General features: G+C 45.3%; 1 protein-coding gene across 9 annotated transcripts in view; it reads left to right on the plus strand.

The window, feature by feature from the left end:
* Positions 1 to 16,705, plus strand: part of dgkza (diacylglycerol kinase, zeta a) — a 516,902-nt gene that overhangs the window by 182,980 nt on the left and 317,217 nt on the right. For 6 of the 9 annotated variants that reach the window (XM_086007585.1, XM_086007586.1, XM_086007588.1 and 3 more), the window contains exon 2: positions 13,710 to 14,809. The exons of the other annotated variants lie outside the window; for them this stretch is intronic. In XM_086007585.1, the coding sequence (XP_085863711.1) occupies positions 13,824 to 14,809 (986 nt within the window). In that variant the 5' untranslated portion in view covers positions 13,710 to 13,823. The remainder of the gene's footprint in view (positions 1 to 13,709; positions 14,810 to 16,705) is intronic. 9 annotated transcript variants of the gene reach the window in all.

The raw sequence follows: 16,705 nt of genomic DNA on the forward strand, positions 1-16,705 counted from the left end.
TCCTGTGTCTCTACTGACCAATTGCTGTGTGCTACAGGTTAACTCCAACTCAATTATTTTTTTTCTGGTTACCTGGAATTAAGGTCATTTGTAGAAACTTTTCAAATATTTCAATTTTGAAGCTCCCCTAATGTCCAGCGGACAGACTGTACTACAACAACAACTTGTATTTATATAGTGCCTTTCATGTAGTGAAACGTCCCAAGGTGCTTCACAGGAGCATTAAAAGATGAAAAATTTGACACCGAGCCACATAAGGAGAAATTAGGGCAGCTGACCAAAAGCTTGGACAGAGAGGTAGGTTTTAAGTAGCGTCTTAAAGGAGGAAGGAGAGGTAGCGAGGCGGAGAGGTTTAGGCAGGGAATTCCAGAGTTTAGGGCCTAGGCAACAGAAGGCACGGCCACCAATGGTTGAGCGATTTATAATCAGGGATGCTCAAGAGGGCAGAATTAGAGGAGCGCAGATACCTTGGGGGGGGGGGGGCGGGGGTGAGGTGGTTGTGGGGCTGAAGGAGATTAGAGACAGGTACAGTATAGAAGATTAAGGGGTGATCGGATCGAGGTGGTTAAAATGGTAGATATGGTGAAACTCTTTCCTCTGGTGGGGAAATCAAGGTGGTGGGGAGGGGTGGCGCAACAATTTTAAAATTAGAGCTCGGCCATGTAGAAGTGAATATAGGAAACACCTTTTCACATAAATGATAGAAAATTGGAACACTCTGTCCCAAAAGGCTATGGAAGCTGGGTCAATTGGAGATTTCAGGACGGAGATTTTTGTTAGGTAAGGGTATCGAGGGATATAATACCAAGGCGGCTAAATTGGGTTGATGTAGAGATCAACCATAATCTAATTGAATGGTGGAGCAGGCTCGAGGGGCTGAATGGCCTACTCCTGTTCCTATCTACTATGCCACGCAGGCTGGGAGGGTCCCATGCAGGATCCCAGACTGCTGAATTGACTGACTTTAGTTGGAGCTACAGTATGGGCACTAAAGTTGGCGTTAGTACCCTTGAGTTAGATAACGAAAGAAAGAAATTCAGAGATTCCCATTCCAGATTGCTAACCAGAATCCCTGCTGGAACCCGCATGTGTGGACATGGATTAGGCTTAACTGTGATGACTGGATGGTTGAACTGTCTGTCGACACTTAATGACCACTCGGGTCAGGTAATAGAAAGAAAAAGAAAGACTTGCATTTATATCGTGCCTTATATAACCTCTGGACATCCTAAAGCGTTTTGGGAACATAAGAACATAATAAATAGGAGCAGGAGTAGGCTATACGGCCCCTCGAGCCTGCTCTGCCATTCAATAAGATCATGGCTGATCATTGACCTCAACTCTTTTTTTGCCCGATCTCCATATCCCGTGATTTCCCCTAGAGTCCAAAAATCTATCTCTCTCAGCCTTGAATATACTCAAAGACTCTGCATTCACAACCCTCTGGGGCAGAGAATTCCAAAGATTCACAGCCCTCTGAGTGAAGAAATTCTTCCTCATCTCGGTCTTAAATGGCCGACCCCTTACCCTGAGACTATGGCCCCTAGTTCTAGACACTCCAGCCAGGGGAAACAACCTCTCAGCATCTACCCTGTCAATCCCCTTCAGAATCTTGTATGTTTCAATGAGATCACCTCTCATTCTTCTAAACTCCAGAGAGTATCGGCCCATTCTACACAATCTCTCCTCATAGGACAGCCCTTTCATCCCAGGAATCAGTCTAGTGAACCTTCGTTGCACCGCCTCCAAGGCAAGTATATCCTTCCTTAGTTAAGGAGACCAAAACTGTGCACAGTACTCCAGGTGTGGTCTCACCAAGGCCCTGTACAATTGTAGCAAGACTTCCTCACTCTTATACTCCAACCCCCTTGCAATAAAGGCCAACATGCCATTTGCCTTCCTTATTGCTTGCTGTACCTGCATGCTAGCTTTCTGTGCTACTTGGACATCCAAATCTCTCTGAACACCAACATTTGAAAGTTTCCCACCATTTAAAAAATATTCTGTTTTTCTATTCTTCCTACCAAAGTGAATAACCTCATAGATCCCTACAATATACTCCATCTGCCACCTTATCGCCCACTCACTTAGTCTATCTATATCCCTTTGCAGATTCTTTGTTCTCCTCACAGCTTACTGTCCCACCTAGCTTTGTATCGTCAGCAAACTTGGATACATTACACTCGGTCCCTTCATCTAGGTCATTAATATAGATTGTAAATAGCTGAGGCTCCAACACTGATCCTTGCAGCACCCCACTAGTTACAGTCTGCCAACCTAAAAAAGATCCGTTTATCCCTACTCTCTGTTTTCTGTCCAATGACCAATCCTCTATCCATGCTACTATAATACCCACAATCCCATGAGCCCTAATCTTTTATGTGGCACCTTATCGAATGCCTTTTGGAAATCCAAATATACTACATCCACTGGTTCCCCTTTATCTACCCTGCTAGTTACATCCTCAAAAAACTCTAATAAATTTATCAAACACGATTTACTTTTCATAAAACGATGTTGACTCTGCCTAATCATGTTATGATTTTCTAAGTGCCCTGATACCACGTCCTTAACAATGGATTCCAGCATTTTCCCCGACGACTGATGTCAGGCTGACTGGCCTGTAGTTCCCTGTTTTCTCTCTTCCCTCCTTTCTTGACTAGCGTTGTTACATATGCAACCTTCCAATCCGCTGGGACCGTTCAAGAATCTAGGGAATTTTGAAAGATCAAAACCAATGCATCCACTATCTCTTCAGCTACCTCTTTTAGAACCCTAGGATGTAGGCCGTCAGGTCCAGGGGATTTGTCGGCTTTTAGTCCCATTAGCTTCTCTCGTACTTTTTCTCTACTTATATTAATTACGTTAAGTTCCTCACCCTCATTAGACCCTTGGTTCCCCACCATTTTTGGTATGCTTTTTGTGCCTTCTACTGTGAAGACAGATACAAAATACTGGTTTAATGTTTCTGCCATTTCCTTATCCCCCATAATAATTTCTCCTGTCTCAGCCTCTAAGGGACCAACATTTACCTTTTGCTACTCTCTTCCCTTGTACATACTTGTAGAAGCTCTTACAGTCTGCTTTTATATTTCTTGCTAGTTTTCTCTTCAATTTTTTCCCTTTTAATCAATTTTTTGGTCATCCTTTGCTGATTTCTGAAACTCTCTCAATCCTCAGGCTTACTACTATTCTTCGCAACATTATAAGCTTCTTCTTTCAATCTAATGCTGTCCTTAACTTCTTTAGTTAGCCACGGTTGGATCACTTTTCCCGTGGAGTTTTTGTTTCTCAATGTAATGTATTTTGGTTGAGAATTATGAAATATTTCTTTAATTGCTAGCCACTGCTTATCTATCATCATACCTTTTAATCTATTTTTCCAATCTATCTTGGCCAACTCACCCTCATACCTATGTAATTGGTTTTATTTAAGTTTAAGACTCTAGTTTCGGATTTAGGAAAGTCACTCTCAAACTTAACGTGAAATTTTATCATATTATGATCACACTGCCCCAGTGGATCCTTTACTATGAGATTGCTAACTAACCCTGTCTCATTACACAATACAAGATCTGAAATAACCTGTTCCCTGGTTGGTTCCATGACGTATTGTTCTAAGAAACTGTCCCGAATGCATTCCATGAACTTGTCCTCCAGACGACCTTTGCCAATTTGATTTGTCCAGTCTATATGAAGATTAAAGTCCCCCACGATTATTGCGTTACCTTTGTTACAAGCTCCTACTATTTATTGATTAATATTCTGTCCAACGGTATAGCTGCTGTTAAGGGGCCTATATACCACTACTACCAGTATTTTCTGCACCTTGTTATTCCTGATCTCCAACCATACTGATTCCACTTCCTGATATTTTGAGCCGAGATCCTTTCTCTCTGCTGTCCTTATGTCATCCTTTATTATCAGGGCTGCTTCCCCTCCTTTTCCATTCTGCCTGTCTTTTCGAAACGTTGAGTACCCTGGAACATTCAGTTCCCAACCTTGGTCACCTTGCAACCACGTCTCTGGGTTTGACCTAATAGCCATTACATTTATCTCTATTTGTGCCACTAGTTCATCTATCTTGTTCTGAATGCTTCGTGCATTCAGATAAAGAACTTTAATTTAATTTTTTTATTTTTATTCTCTGCTGCATTGTTACCGTTAATCTCTGTGTCCCTTCCTGTCACACTCTGCTTATTTTTTACCCAAATCGCTACACTGCTCTATTGCCTTGACCTTTATCTTTAGATTTATAAATTTCTCCTCCCCCTCTCCCCCTTTTTAATTTAAAGCCCTATCTACAGCCCTAGTTATTCGATTCGCTAGGACGCTGGTCCCAGCCCGGTTTAAGTGAAGCCCGTCCCGATGGAACAGCTCCCTCTTTCCCCAGTAATGGTGCCAGTGCCCCATGAATTGAAACCCCTTCTTCCCACACCACTCTTTGAGCCACGCATCTAACACTCTGATCTGCTTGACCCTATGCCAATTTTTGTGTGGCTCGGGTAGTAATCCAGAGATTATTACCCTTGAGGTTCTGCTTATTGGTTTAGACCCTAGCTCCTCAAACTCGCTCAGCAGAACCTCATTCCTAGTTCTACCTATATCGTTGGTTCCTACATGGAGCACGACATCTGTATCCTCCCCCTCCCCCTCCAAATTCTTCTCCAGCCACGAGGAGATATCTTTAACCCTGGCACCGGGCAGGCAACACAGCCTTCGGGACTCTCTTTCGTGGCTGCAGAGAACAGTAACTATATTGTCCCCTACTACTACCACATTCCTTCCTTCTCCACCCCCCCCCCCCCCCAACTTGGATGGCCTCCAGTACCACGGTGCCATGGTCAGTTTGCCCCGCCTCCCTGCAGTCCTTTTCCTCATCCATACAGGTAGCAAGTACCTCGTACCTGTTGGACAAGGTCCAGGGCTGAGGCTCCTCCATCACGATATCCTGGGTCCCCATACCTTCCTGACTTGCGGTCACACCCTCCTGTCCCTGACCACTGACGAACTCTAAAGTACTACTTAACCTAAAGGGTGTGACTGCCTCCTGGAACAAAGTGTCTAGGTAACTCTTCCCCCCTCCCTGATGCATCGCAATGTCTGCAGCTCGTACTCCAGCTCAACAATTCTGAGCCGAAGTTGCTCAAGTTGCAGACACTTACTGCAGATGTGGTTGCTCGAGATCGCGAGGCTCTCCACAGACTCCCACATGCTGCAGTTACCACACACCACCTGCCCTGCCATCTCTAACCTTGTTTTATTTACTAATTAATTACAGCTTTTATTCAATTGATATTTTAGTTTTGTTTGATTATTTTATCTAGTTTGTTACTAACTTAATAACTACTAGCAAGTTACAGTTTCTCAGCTCTTAATTTAACCCCCTTCCCTAACTTAGAGAGCAAAAAAAGCTGTAATACTCGCCAACCAATCACCTACCTGCTCTCCTGTGACGTCACTCTGATTTTGTTGTTGTTTTTGAATCGGAGCCTCGCCGCTGCCGCTGCTTTAATTCAGCTCCACTCTCGGGCTGCTCTGTATCCTCTCGCTGCTGCCGCTGCTGCTGTCCTGTGACGTCGCCGCTGTCCTGTGACGTCACTCCTTGTTTTTTTGGAAATCGTCAAAGGTTCCACCGCCGCTGATACCGCCTCCAATTGGAAGGGGTTGAAGTGCAGTCACTGTCATAATGTAAGAAACGCAGCAGCCAAGTAAGCTCCCATAAACGGCAGTGAGATAATGATCAGATCATCTGTATTAGTGCTGTTGGCTGAGGGATAAATATTGGCCAGAATACCAGGGAGATTTCCCTTGCTCTTCTTCGAAATAGTGCCATGGGATTTTTTACATCCACCTGTGGGGGCAGATGGAGCCTCGGTTTAACGCCTGATTCGAAAGGCGGCACCTCCGACGGTGCAGCACTCTCTCAGTACGGCACTGAAGTATCAGCCTAGATTATGTGCTCAAGAATAGACAGGGCTTGATGGCCGGCACAGACACGATGGGCCGAAGGGCCTCTTTCTGTGCTGTATAACTCTATGACTCTAAGTCGCAGGAGTGGGACTTGACCCAACAACTTTCTGACTCGGGTGCGAGTGCTACCCTGAGACAAGGCTGACGCCTTGGCATCCACCTGTGGATCCTTCAGGAGAGGAGAAAAGGGGAGCAGGGAATTTGGTCACAGCCGAACCTGATCCCATCTTACTTTATGTCCACGCCTGCAGCTTTTCCAATGGGATTACTGGACGGTAATTAGGAGCGTGGATCTAAACTGATTTTTCCCTATGTACTCTAAGGGTAGTGAGATCAATTGCAGTGCCCCAGCTGATCGCCAGCTGTGGTCAACTAATTCAGCACTAACTGGTAATACGCTACAGTTTGGACCTTCCAGAATCTACGACATTGGGTAGTGCATTTCTTCACCAGGGAGCTGAAGGAAGTTTTTAAAAAACTCAAATACTTAGGCCCAAAACAGGAAGTGATGCAAAGGCTGAATTCTGACGTCCCGCCCTGGCTTGGACCTATTATTTCTACTTTCTGCCATTGACCATTTCCCTTACATAAGAGTGAGAAAGAATGAGGTGAAAAGTTCATTCAGCCCTTCAAACCTGCATCTTCAACAAACCACGTACAAAATAACCCCTTGTCCTTAATCTCCTGTGAGTTTCAAGCATTCCAAACAAAGCAGAATTTCTCTCATCTTACAACATCCATTATTCAACACTGGTCAGTTGTTTTCCACAGATGACGTTTCCAAGGCCAAGCAACGCACGCCCCACCGTGTTCCATGTGGCATTTTATCATCTCTATCCAACTCCCTTTGAATGGAACTAATTGACACAGCATTGATTGGCTTTAGCCTGTACCACACATGCACTACTGTCATTAATGTATAATTTATTAAAATACTTGAGTTGGTAATGTTGTAACAACCCCCCCAGTACGTGACATCAACAGGTAACGTGATACGGGCATCTGCTCTTCTTTCTTGTGGCAGAGATGGTGCTGTTTTGTCTGTGTCTCAATAAACACAGCTAAAGTCATATGGCCTCCTTCAATTAACTATGAGCAATGCCATGGGAGGCTGAATAGTAATAAAATATAAAGCTTTCTAAGCTGTAGCCTTGCTTGGAGCTCCTTAATTTTGTACCTGTGACTTCTAGTTCTGTCCCAAGCTAAATAGCCTGCTTACATCAACATTATTTGTGTCCCATCATAAATACCTGAATCACGTCCCTTCTCAATCGTCTATTCTTCAATGAAGATGAGTTCAGGTCTTTGTGTTTCACTTCATAATGTATAGCCCTAACTCCCTTACAGATTCAATCTTGCTATCATGACCTTTTGTGTGCCCAATGGCTATAATTAGGTTCTGGTTGATGTTGAAAAGCACCTGCAGTGGCCAATGTGGAAAGTTGCAGTGCCCAGTATCTCTGCACCCACAGCTGCTCTTACATACTCATTCAGTAACCACACCTCGGAGCTCCAAGCAACCATGCGCTGTGTAATCGCTGTATCTGGGTTTCTCTGTATAGAAGTGTGAAAGGGAGAATCATGAGGGCCGAAAGGTTCAGGTAGCTTGCTCCATATTCCATGCAAAGATCTGCAAAAAGAAATTGCAATTATATCGCGCCTTTCACGACCTCAGGATGTCCCAAAGCGCTTTACAGCCACTGAAGTACTTTTGAAGTGTGGTCACTGTTGTAATGTAGGGAACGCGGCAGCTGATTTGTACACAGCAAGATCCCACAAACAGCACTAATGAGCAGATAATCTGTTTTAGCGCTGTTGGCCAAGAGTTAAACATTGGCCAGGACACCAGAGAGCGCCTCTGTTCCTCTTCGAATAGTGTCGTGGGTTCTTTTACGCCTACCTTAGAGGGCAGATGGGGCCTTGTTTCCACGTCTCATCTGATAGACGGCACCTCCGACAGTGCAGCACTCGCTCAGTACTGCATTGTGCATGACGGCCATTTTCTTTTTTTTAAAACCCACACTAATTGATGTTGCATTTTGTAAACCAATAAACATCAGATGCCTGCCGGCTGAGACTGTCACAGATGTCTCTATGACTGCTTTCTAAAAGTTTTAAAATAGGCCTTATGTAATTTTGCATGGGTAGTGCACTAGGGCATTGCTGTAAACTTTCTGAACCTGACCTTATCTCACAAGCGCCGCATTGCAATGTCCTTTGCAAAGATGTTTCACCGGTTGCTGTAGTACTATATTTTAAACGGACTTTAGCACTTTCCCGCCCACAGGATTAGCTGTGATATTTATTCTGCCTCTCGAAACCTCTAAATGTCAGCGCGGAGTTTGCTTTTATGGTTTGCAGACGGCGTGTTTTCAGTGAAGCGCTCTGAACTCCTGCGGTAAAATTACCAAACAATGATAAGTTCTGATGAAGGGTCCCAGACCTGAAACGTTAACTCTGACTCTCTCTCCACGGATGCTGCCTGGCCTGCTGAGTATTTCCAGCATTTTCTGTTGTTATTTCATATTATTAATAAGTTATGGCCAGGCTCCCGCGGGAGTGTGGCCAGCGAGCAGCTGAGCCACACAGGCCGGAATCTGACCCACGTTAGCTTTCCTGAACCTCCACGGCAACGGGGAGCTACAGTTGGTCTTGGCACCCCAATGGGTAAAAGAAAGAAAGTGGGCCCCACTCCTGTTTGCTGCCCAGCGAGGCCTGCTGGGAGTGGTAGGCACCTTCATGTTGAATAACTTGTTGGCGGTCAAAGCCTAGATTTTCGGGATTGCCGGTGTTAGTTTAACGGGGTGGCTTATTTACGCCCACTTGCCAGTTTTCGCTGACCCCAATTCATTTCAGGGGTCAGCCTCATTTTTAAAACAATTTGGCTAGCTGCAAACACTGAAACAAAAGCAAAATACTGCAGATACTGGAAATCTGAAATATAAACAGAAAATGCTGGAAATACTCAGGTCAGGCGTGACCTGTTGAGTATTTCCAGCATTTTTTGTTTTTACTGCAAACATTGAAGTGTGATCCCCTCCTGGTGACCAACACCATACTACGCTACTCCAGGAACTTAACCAGCCCCAAAATGCTCCCATTTTTTCCTTTTAAACACACTTCCACTATATCTCTCGTGGCATTGATAACAGTTTATTTAAAAATTTGGAATCGAGTACACCTCAACTGACCTCTGTGAATTTGTCACAGGGCTGCTTATAAATTAAGTCCCAGGATTTTCATGAGGGATAGGCCTCAGCACAGGTCAGTCATGATCCTGCAGTTCTCGCACTGTGATTTTATTTTAAAATGTAACTGAACTGGGCATAGTCTGTAACTCCTCCTTCAAGTTTTTATTTCATTCACTTATGGGATCTGAGCGTCACTGGCATGGCCAGCTTTTATTGCCCATCCCTAGTTGCCCTTGAGAAGGTGGTGGTGAGCTGCCACCTTGAACTGCTGCAGTCTGTGTGGTGAAGGTACTCCCACAGTGCTGTTAGGGAGGGAGTTCCAGGATTTTGACCCAGCGACGATGAAGGATCGGCGATATACTGCTAAGTCAGGATGGTGTGTGACTTGGAGGGGAAATTGGAGGTGGTGGTGTTCCCATGTGCCTGCTGCCCTTGTCCTTCTAACTGGAAGAAGTCGTGGGTTTGGGAGGTGCTGCCGATGAAGCCTTGGCGAGGTGCTGCCGTGCATCTTGTTGATGGTACACATTGCAGCCATGGTACGCCGGTGGTGGAGGGAGTGAATGTTTAAGGTGGTGGATGGGGTGCCAGTCAAACGGGCTGCTTTGTCCTGGATGGTGTCGAGCTTCTTGACTGTTGTTGGCGCTGCACTCATCCAAGTTGCTGCGTGAAATCTGTTGGCCGCTGGTAATGTAGATTCTTCTTATGGAAGGGAGGGCTGTAGTGATAGCTGACAAAAAATCGATTAGGCTTCTGCCTTGTCTTCCAGCTCCATTGGGTCAACAGCCCTGTTGATGGAACACATCAGGCCAATCCGCAAGCACAAAACTAACCTTATGGAGATGCAATCAGAAAGAACACAAAGAGACTCGAAGTAGTAGATTATGTTTAAACTGTTTGTTTCCCACTCTATTGTTGGGATGGCTGTGCTCCAACCCAATGGTGGAGTCACCATCAGCTCACTAAGGGTAATAATACTGATGATTATGTAGTCTGGAGTCTGAATGCTATAAAACTGGCACTGCAGCTTCTCATAGTTAAATACTGAACAAATTCTGTTTTCAGATTCTTCTTGTAGAGGGCATTGGAAGAGTTTTGCCAGTTACTGGAGAATTTTACCGATTGTTTTAGAATTAATAGTTTCAGAAAATGATGGAAATACTCAGCAGGTCAGGCAGCATCTGTGGCGAGAGAAACAGAGTTAACGTTTCAGGTTGATAACCTTTTGTCAGAACTATTTCCAGCATTTTCTGTTTTTATTTCAGATTTCCAGCATCCAAATATTTTACTTTTATAATTAATAGTTTGTGTGACTGGACGTCACGTTCTCAGTACAGTCATTAACTGGACTTTTAAGCTACCCTTGGACTCTGGGAATACGGCTCAATCTGACCCCAAAGAGCAGGCTTCCTGTCGAACATAATTTAATTTTAGTGTTTAAGATTAGTCAATACTACAGCTTTTTACACCCAAAGGGGCAGTCTCATAACCTTCATTCTGTGAGAGTAAATCCAGTCACTTTAAGTCTTTGTGTAGAGAGATGAATTCATGCTCACTAATGTACACAGAAAATTCCAGAGCTACACTGCCATCTCATCTGCTTCGATAAAGGGAAAAGACGGGTTCAAGTTTTGAGTGTTGAAACCCTCAGATTTTTTTCCCCCTGACAGTTGTCTCTAACCTCGGGATCCAATCCACCATCGTGTGCTAATTTTTGGAGGGCTTATAGATGAGATAGATGATATTCCTCCTCCGTTGACATTAGAGCACAGAATTTTGATCAGTTAAAGTAGAATTTTATTTTAACAATTGGCAGGCCAAATACAATTTTCAGAGTTTTCAGAAGAAATCTTTTATAAAAAAAAAAAACTTGCAGTAATAGAAGGTGTAAAATAATACAACACAGAAGGAGGCCATTCGGCCCATCATGCCCGTGCCGGCTGTCTGAAAGAGCTACCAATTAGTTCCACTGCCCTGCTCTTTCCCCATAATTCTGCAAATGTTTCTTTTTCAAGTATTTATCCAATTCCCTTTTGAAAGCTACTATTAAATCTGCTTCCACCACCCTTTCAGGCAGCGCATTCCAAATCATCATAACTCGTTGCATAAAATAAATTCTCCTCGTCTCTCTGGTTCTTTTGCCATAATGTTTTGTGTTTGTGTGAAGGTATTAAAGAATCACAGTAGCACAATGTACTATTGTGTGCATATAAGTGCTATAGAAATAATACTTCACATGTACATGTCTGAGTACTAAAGAAACATAGCAATGCACTGTAGTGTTAGGTGTAAAAGTACTAAAGCATGCAACAATAAACAGTATGATGCAGAGTACTGAAGCACTGGGCAGCATTACACAGCACGCTGTGTGCAGGCATAAAGGTATTTGGAGTACACGAATCCAACTCATTGTATTGTCTGGGTATGGACAGTATGTTGATACATGGCGCACTTTGGGTTGTTACTGCTGGCACTTAGAGGTGAACTACCCGCACTACCAAAAAGGAGGTTAACGCATGAGAATCGCTTGGCCTATTTCACTGGCAAATCAGATCTTGAACCACTGGTGGAACAATCTAGAATCTGGATAATGCTGGGCATCAACATGGAAAAATTCCAGCTGTGTACAGTACCAGGGACAATTCGAGCTAACGCCTCACATCTTGGTTTCAGTTCTACTTTTTAATGTGCAAACTACACCCAGGAACATTGTTAGCTTTGAGACAGAACATTTCTTTTGGTGCCCTTTGAACTTAAGAACCTAAGAACATTAGGAATAGGAGTAGGATATTCAGCCCCTTGAGCCTTCTCTGCCATTCAATGAGATCATGGCTGATCTGTACCTCTACTCCATTTTTATGCCTTATCTCCATATCCCTTGATACCCTTACCTAATAAAAATCTATCGACCTCAGTCTTGAAAGTTACAATTGACCCAGCGTCCACAGCTTTTGGGGAGGGAGAATTCCATATTTCTACTACCCTTTGTGTGAAAAAGTTCTTCCTGATTTGCATCCTGAACAGCCTAGCTCTAATTTTAAGATTATGTCTCGTTTTTGAAATACTGGAGAAAAACAATGCGATAAAATATCTTAAGTTTCCTTTTGCTTTCTACCGATGCCCGCACCCAGTCTGTATCGTGCTCCATTCCTGGACTGAGAGGATGGTCACATCTCCTGTTGCTGAGCCTTTGCCATTTTAAGGAGGTGCTCGCCTACGTTTTATTTCTTCCCCTGCCTCTGAAGAAACAGATTGTATCTGCTTGTTGTCTTTTAAAAAAAAATGAATTATTTGTTCTCGGATGTGAGCAAAGCCACATTTATTGCCCATCCCTACTTGCCCCAAGAAGGCGGTGGTGCACCTTCTCTTTAAAGTGCTACCATCTTGTCTGTAATCCAGATTTAGCACTTGTTGAAAGGCAGAGGGAGCAGAAACACACTCGATACCTGAATATTGTCAGCTCCGGCCTGATGTGTCCAGTCTAAAGGGATCTGTGCCTTGCCCCATGCAACGTAAGCAGTGTAGCTACGATAACTGCCTATGCTATTGCACCTCCGGGATCAGCCTCTGCATACATTCTTTAAGCTAACTTTAATCAAAGAAAGCGTTCTAGTGAGACGTTAGCCGCACAGCCTTCAAGTCAAAGATTTTCTATGAAAATTACAAATATAAATTCTTCCAAAGTATTAAGAACATAAATTCCAGAACATGTAAAGGACACTGAGCCCACTTTCCAATCGACTATCATCTCTCCACTGGTTCTTTTGCCAATTATATTAAATCCGTGTCCTCTGGTTACCAACCCTCCTGCCAGTGGAAACGGCTTCTCCTTATTTACTCGATCAAAACCCTTCATAATTTTGAACACCTCTATCAAATCCCCCCTTAACCTTCTCTGCTCTAACACTGCAACATTTTACTGGGCCAGCATTCGGTAACACTCAGCTGTAGCCCTTCCAGCATGAGCCTAATCTCTAAATCTAGAACAATATACTATGGAGATTTAGAGAAAACATTGAAAATTCACATTACCTGATAAATTAATTGAGTTGACTGATCGGATTTAGTGAAGAGAATAGACACCAGTGCACAGTAAAGTCAGCACGCCTGAAACGATCAGCAAGAGTCAAAAGCCCCACTGCCCAGGATACAATGGCCCATTTGCAGCTGAATAGTACCGACCTTCTTCATTGTGTCTCCAGTGGTTACAAGCAATGCTCAGAGGTAACTTATTGCAGGAAATGGGGGAACAGAGAGCATATTTGATCGTGAAAGCCAGGCCGTGTTTTTTTTCCCACTGCTATGAGCCTCTCGGTGTATAACTTTTATAATTCCAGTTGTGTTGAAAAGCTTCCTCAGCGGCTTAACAGCTTGTTCATCCTCTCACTAAAGTAATCTGCTACCCGTGCAGCAGACCTCACTGTGTGAGAAGCATTGTCGGTTTGCAGGACTGTCTCATCTAGTTTGTCGCTCTCTCCCCTCTGATGACCGTTGTGGAGGGAGCTCGATCCAATGCTGTTCTTATTCCTCATTCTTTACCTTTAACAGCTGTCGGCGCATAAACGAAATCTACTGAGCTGCAACTTTAAAAAAAAAATTTTTTTTAAAACACTGCCCGTACGCGTGCCTGCCCCTCTCCTCCTCCCCAGACAAAACAAAAACATGGAGACTTTTTTCAAAAGACATTTTAGAAAGACTAAATCTGCCACATCTGGCATCAAGTTTCCTACCCACTGCCAGCAGACAGGTAGGCGTGTGAGCGGCGTAGTGCCCGGCAGTAAAGTGAGGCGCCGTTCAAGCGTCGGAATGCCGTCAGCGTTGTTGGTGCAGAGGCGCAGGTCCAGTGTCCAGAATCAGGTGCTGCCCCTTCACCTGACCAGACCAGGGGGCGGACACACCAAGGGCAGCACAGCGCGCCGACGGTCCAGCACCACCACCCTACACCACAACCCTAGATTCGCAGTCAAGAGGAAGCGAGGGGCAAATCTGCGAACGATTGACACCTACCTTCTCGGGCCCTCTATACTGCTGGCTAGCTTGATTCAGATGACCGAGGAAGAGGAGGGGGAAGCTGCCGGAGCGAAGGAGGACTGTGGGATGGAGATAAACGCCACCCCCGATGATTCAGAGGGCGAGAGCTCCAGCTTAGAAGGGTCCAACTCTTCATCCACGGGCAGCAGTTGGAGTGAGCTGGACTGGGAGACGGGGATGTACACGCCATCTAGAATTTCAGAGACTTTCCGACCTTCAGCTTTCTGTTACAGGCCCGTTTATACCAAGCCTTCCATCTGGGCCCCTCGCTGTTTGAGGCGAAACTCCTCCCACCTTCCTGCAGAGTCGGTCTACTTCAGGAAAACGGCCTACGGATTGTACGGGAGGTACAGGAGGATGAGTCAGCGCCGGAGGTCTAGCGCCACCCTCCTCTTTGGCACGTGCCAGGCACCAGCAGCAGCTTGCAAATCTCCTGTCGCACCACAGCCGTACCGGGTGGTGTCGGTGGGAAACAGGCAGCCCTCGCTGAACGTCAGGCGGGTTTCCTGTAATCATCTCCCGCCACGATGGAGGCATGGCATTCGCAGAAATTCGCTCGGCTTGATGCACAGGAACTACGCGGCTAAACATCCCACGGCTTGGAGCAACTTTCTGTCGTATGTATTCCTGTGGTCCGCTCAATTGTCTTTGGAGGAGATGGGGAGAGTCTTACCGAGATTTGGGGTGAGGGGGGTGTGGGGGAGTAGAGGAGTGTTCTTGTTTTTCTTTTCTCCTTTTTCCAGGTTAGCTGCCTAAATATACACACCATCCCTCCTTGGTTGTAAAGGTGGAAGAGTCCAGCCTGCAGTTCTCTGGAGAGACAGCTCCAGCAGTAACCCTTGGTCAGCTCACCAGAAGTGCTGCGGGAGGGGACCTTCCTGTTGCAGATGATGCCACTCTGCTTGGCGCTCGATAAAATCACAGCGAAATCCAGGGCACTTTGGGTTTGAGGTTCTGGAATGATACAGCATAGAAGGAGGCCATTTGGCCCATCGTGCCTGTGCCGACTCGTTGAAAGAGCTGTCCAGATAGTCCCCACTCTTCCCACACCCCCTGCTCTTCCCCATAGCCCTGCAAATTGTCCCATTAAACAACATGACCAGGGTATAGGATAAGAATGAATATACAGGAACCTTCTCCACTGCTTATTTATTAAATGTAATTAAACCTTCCCCTGTATTGACATTTATGATTTTCCTTTAATTTAGCCAGCAGGAGTGAGCAGTGTGGCATCATCATCGGGTGCCAAAAGGCCACCAGTAATCTGTTCACAGCAGTTACTGACCACTCCTGGTCAGTGTAAAGCATTCACTTTGAAACCTGTTTATATCGTGTAGGTGAAAAGATAGTGTTGAGAGTTAGTTTGTACAATGGGCCTGTGCATTAGACTGAAGTTTCCCCTTTATTTAAATGGCACATTATTCAGAGTATTGCAGCTAGAAGGATGTTTGAAGCAGATAATTTAATGTTATCTCCCAAGTCAATAGACTGCAGAAGTGAAGAGATCAGAAACTTCCTGAATCCACTTCCTTCTCTCCTTTCTCATTGATTCACATTTCATGCTGATGACACCTGCCGGAGGAGTTCCCTGCTCCCTCCAGGGTGCAGTCATGAGGGCGGCTGTCTGCTGTTGGGCTGTTCCTAAAGGAGTGTGAGGAAGACAGTACAAGCACTTTCACTCTGTTTTCCTTTGCACTTTTTTTGCTGGTGTATCTTACAAATTGGGGATAGGAAAGCAGGGTATGGTGGGTAGGACTTCGGTTAGGATAGCAGGGTGTGCTGACAGATTGGTGGGATATTGGGGAGGATAGCAGGGTGTGCTAACAGATTGGTGGGGATATTGGTGAGGATAGCAGGGTGTGCTGACAGACTGGTGGGGATAGTGGTGAGGATAGCAGGGTGTGCTGACAGATTGGGATATTGGGGAGGATAGCAGGGTGTGCTGACAGATTGGGATATTGGGGAGGATAGCATGGTGTGCTGACAGATTGGGATATTGGTGAGGATAGCAGGGTGTGCTGACAGATTGGTGGGATATTGGGGAGGATAGCAGGGTGTGCTGACAGATTGGTGGGATAGTGAGGAGGATAGCAGGGTGTGCTGACAGATCGGTGGGATATTGGGGAGGATAGCAGGGTGTGCTGACAGATTGGGATATTGGTGAGGATAGCAGGGGGTGCTGACAGATTGGTGGGATAGTGGTGAGGATAGCAGGGTGTGCTGACAGATTGGAATATTGGGGAGGATAGCAGGGTGTGCTGACAGATTGGGATATTGGGGAGGATAGCAGGGTGTGCTGACAGATTGGTGGGATAGTGGGGAGGATAGCAGGGTGTGCTGACAGATTGGTGGGGATAGTGGTGAGGATAGCAGGGTGTGCTGACAGATTGGGATATTGGTGAGGATAGCAGGGTGTGCTGACAGATTGGTGGGATATTGGGGAGGATAGCAGGGTGTGCTGACAGATTGGGATATTGGGGAGGATAGCAGGGTGTGCTGACAGATTGGGATAT

Source organism: Somniosus microcephalus, chromosome 15 (assembly GCF_052327205.1).
Source record: "Somniosus microcephalus isolate GS21.2 chromosome 15, FLI_Smic_1.0, whole genome shotgun sequence".
In the NCBI taxonomy this organism is placed as follows: domain Eukaryota; kingdom Metazoa; phylum Chordata; class Chondrichthyes; order Squaliformes; family Somniosidae; genus Somniosus; species Somniosus microcephalus.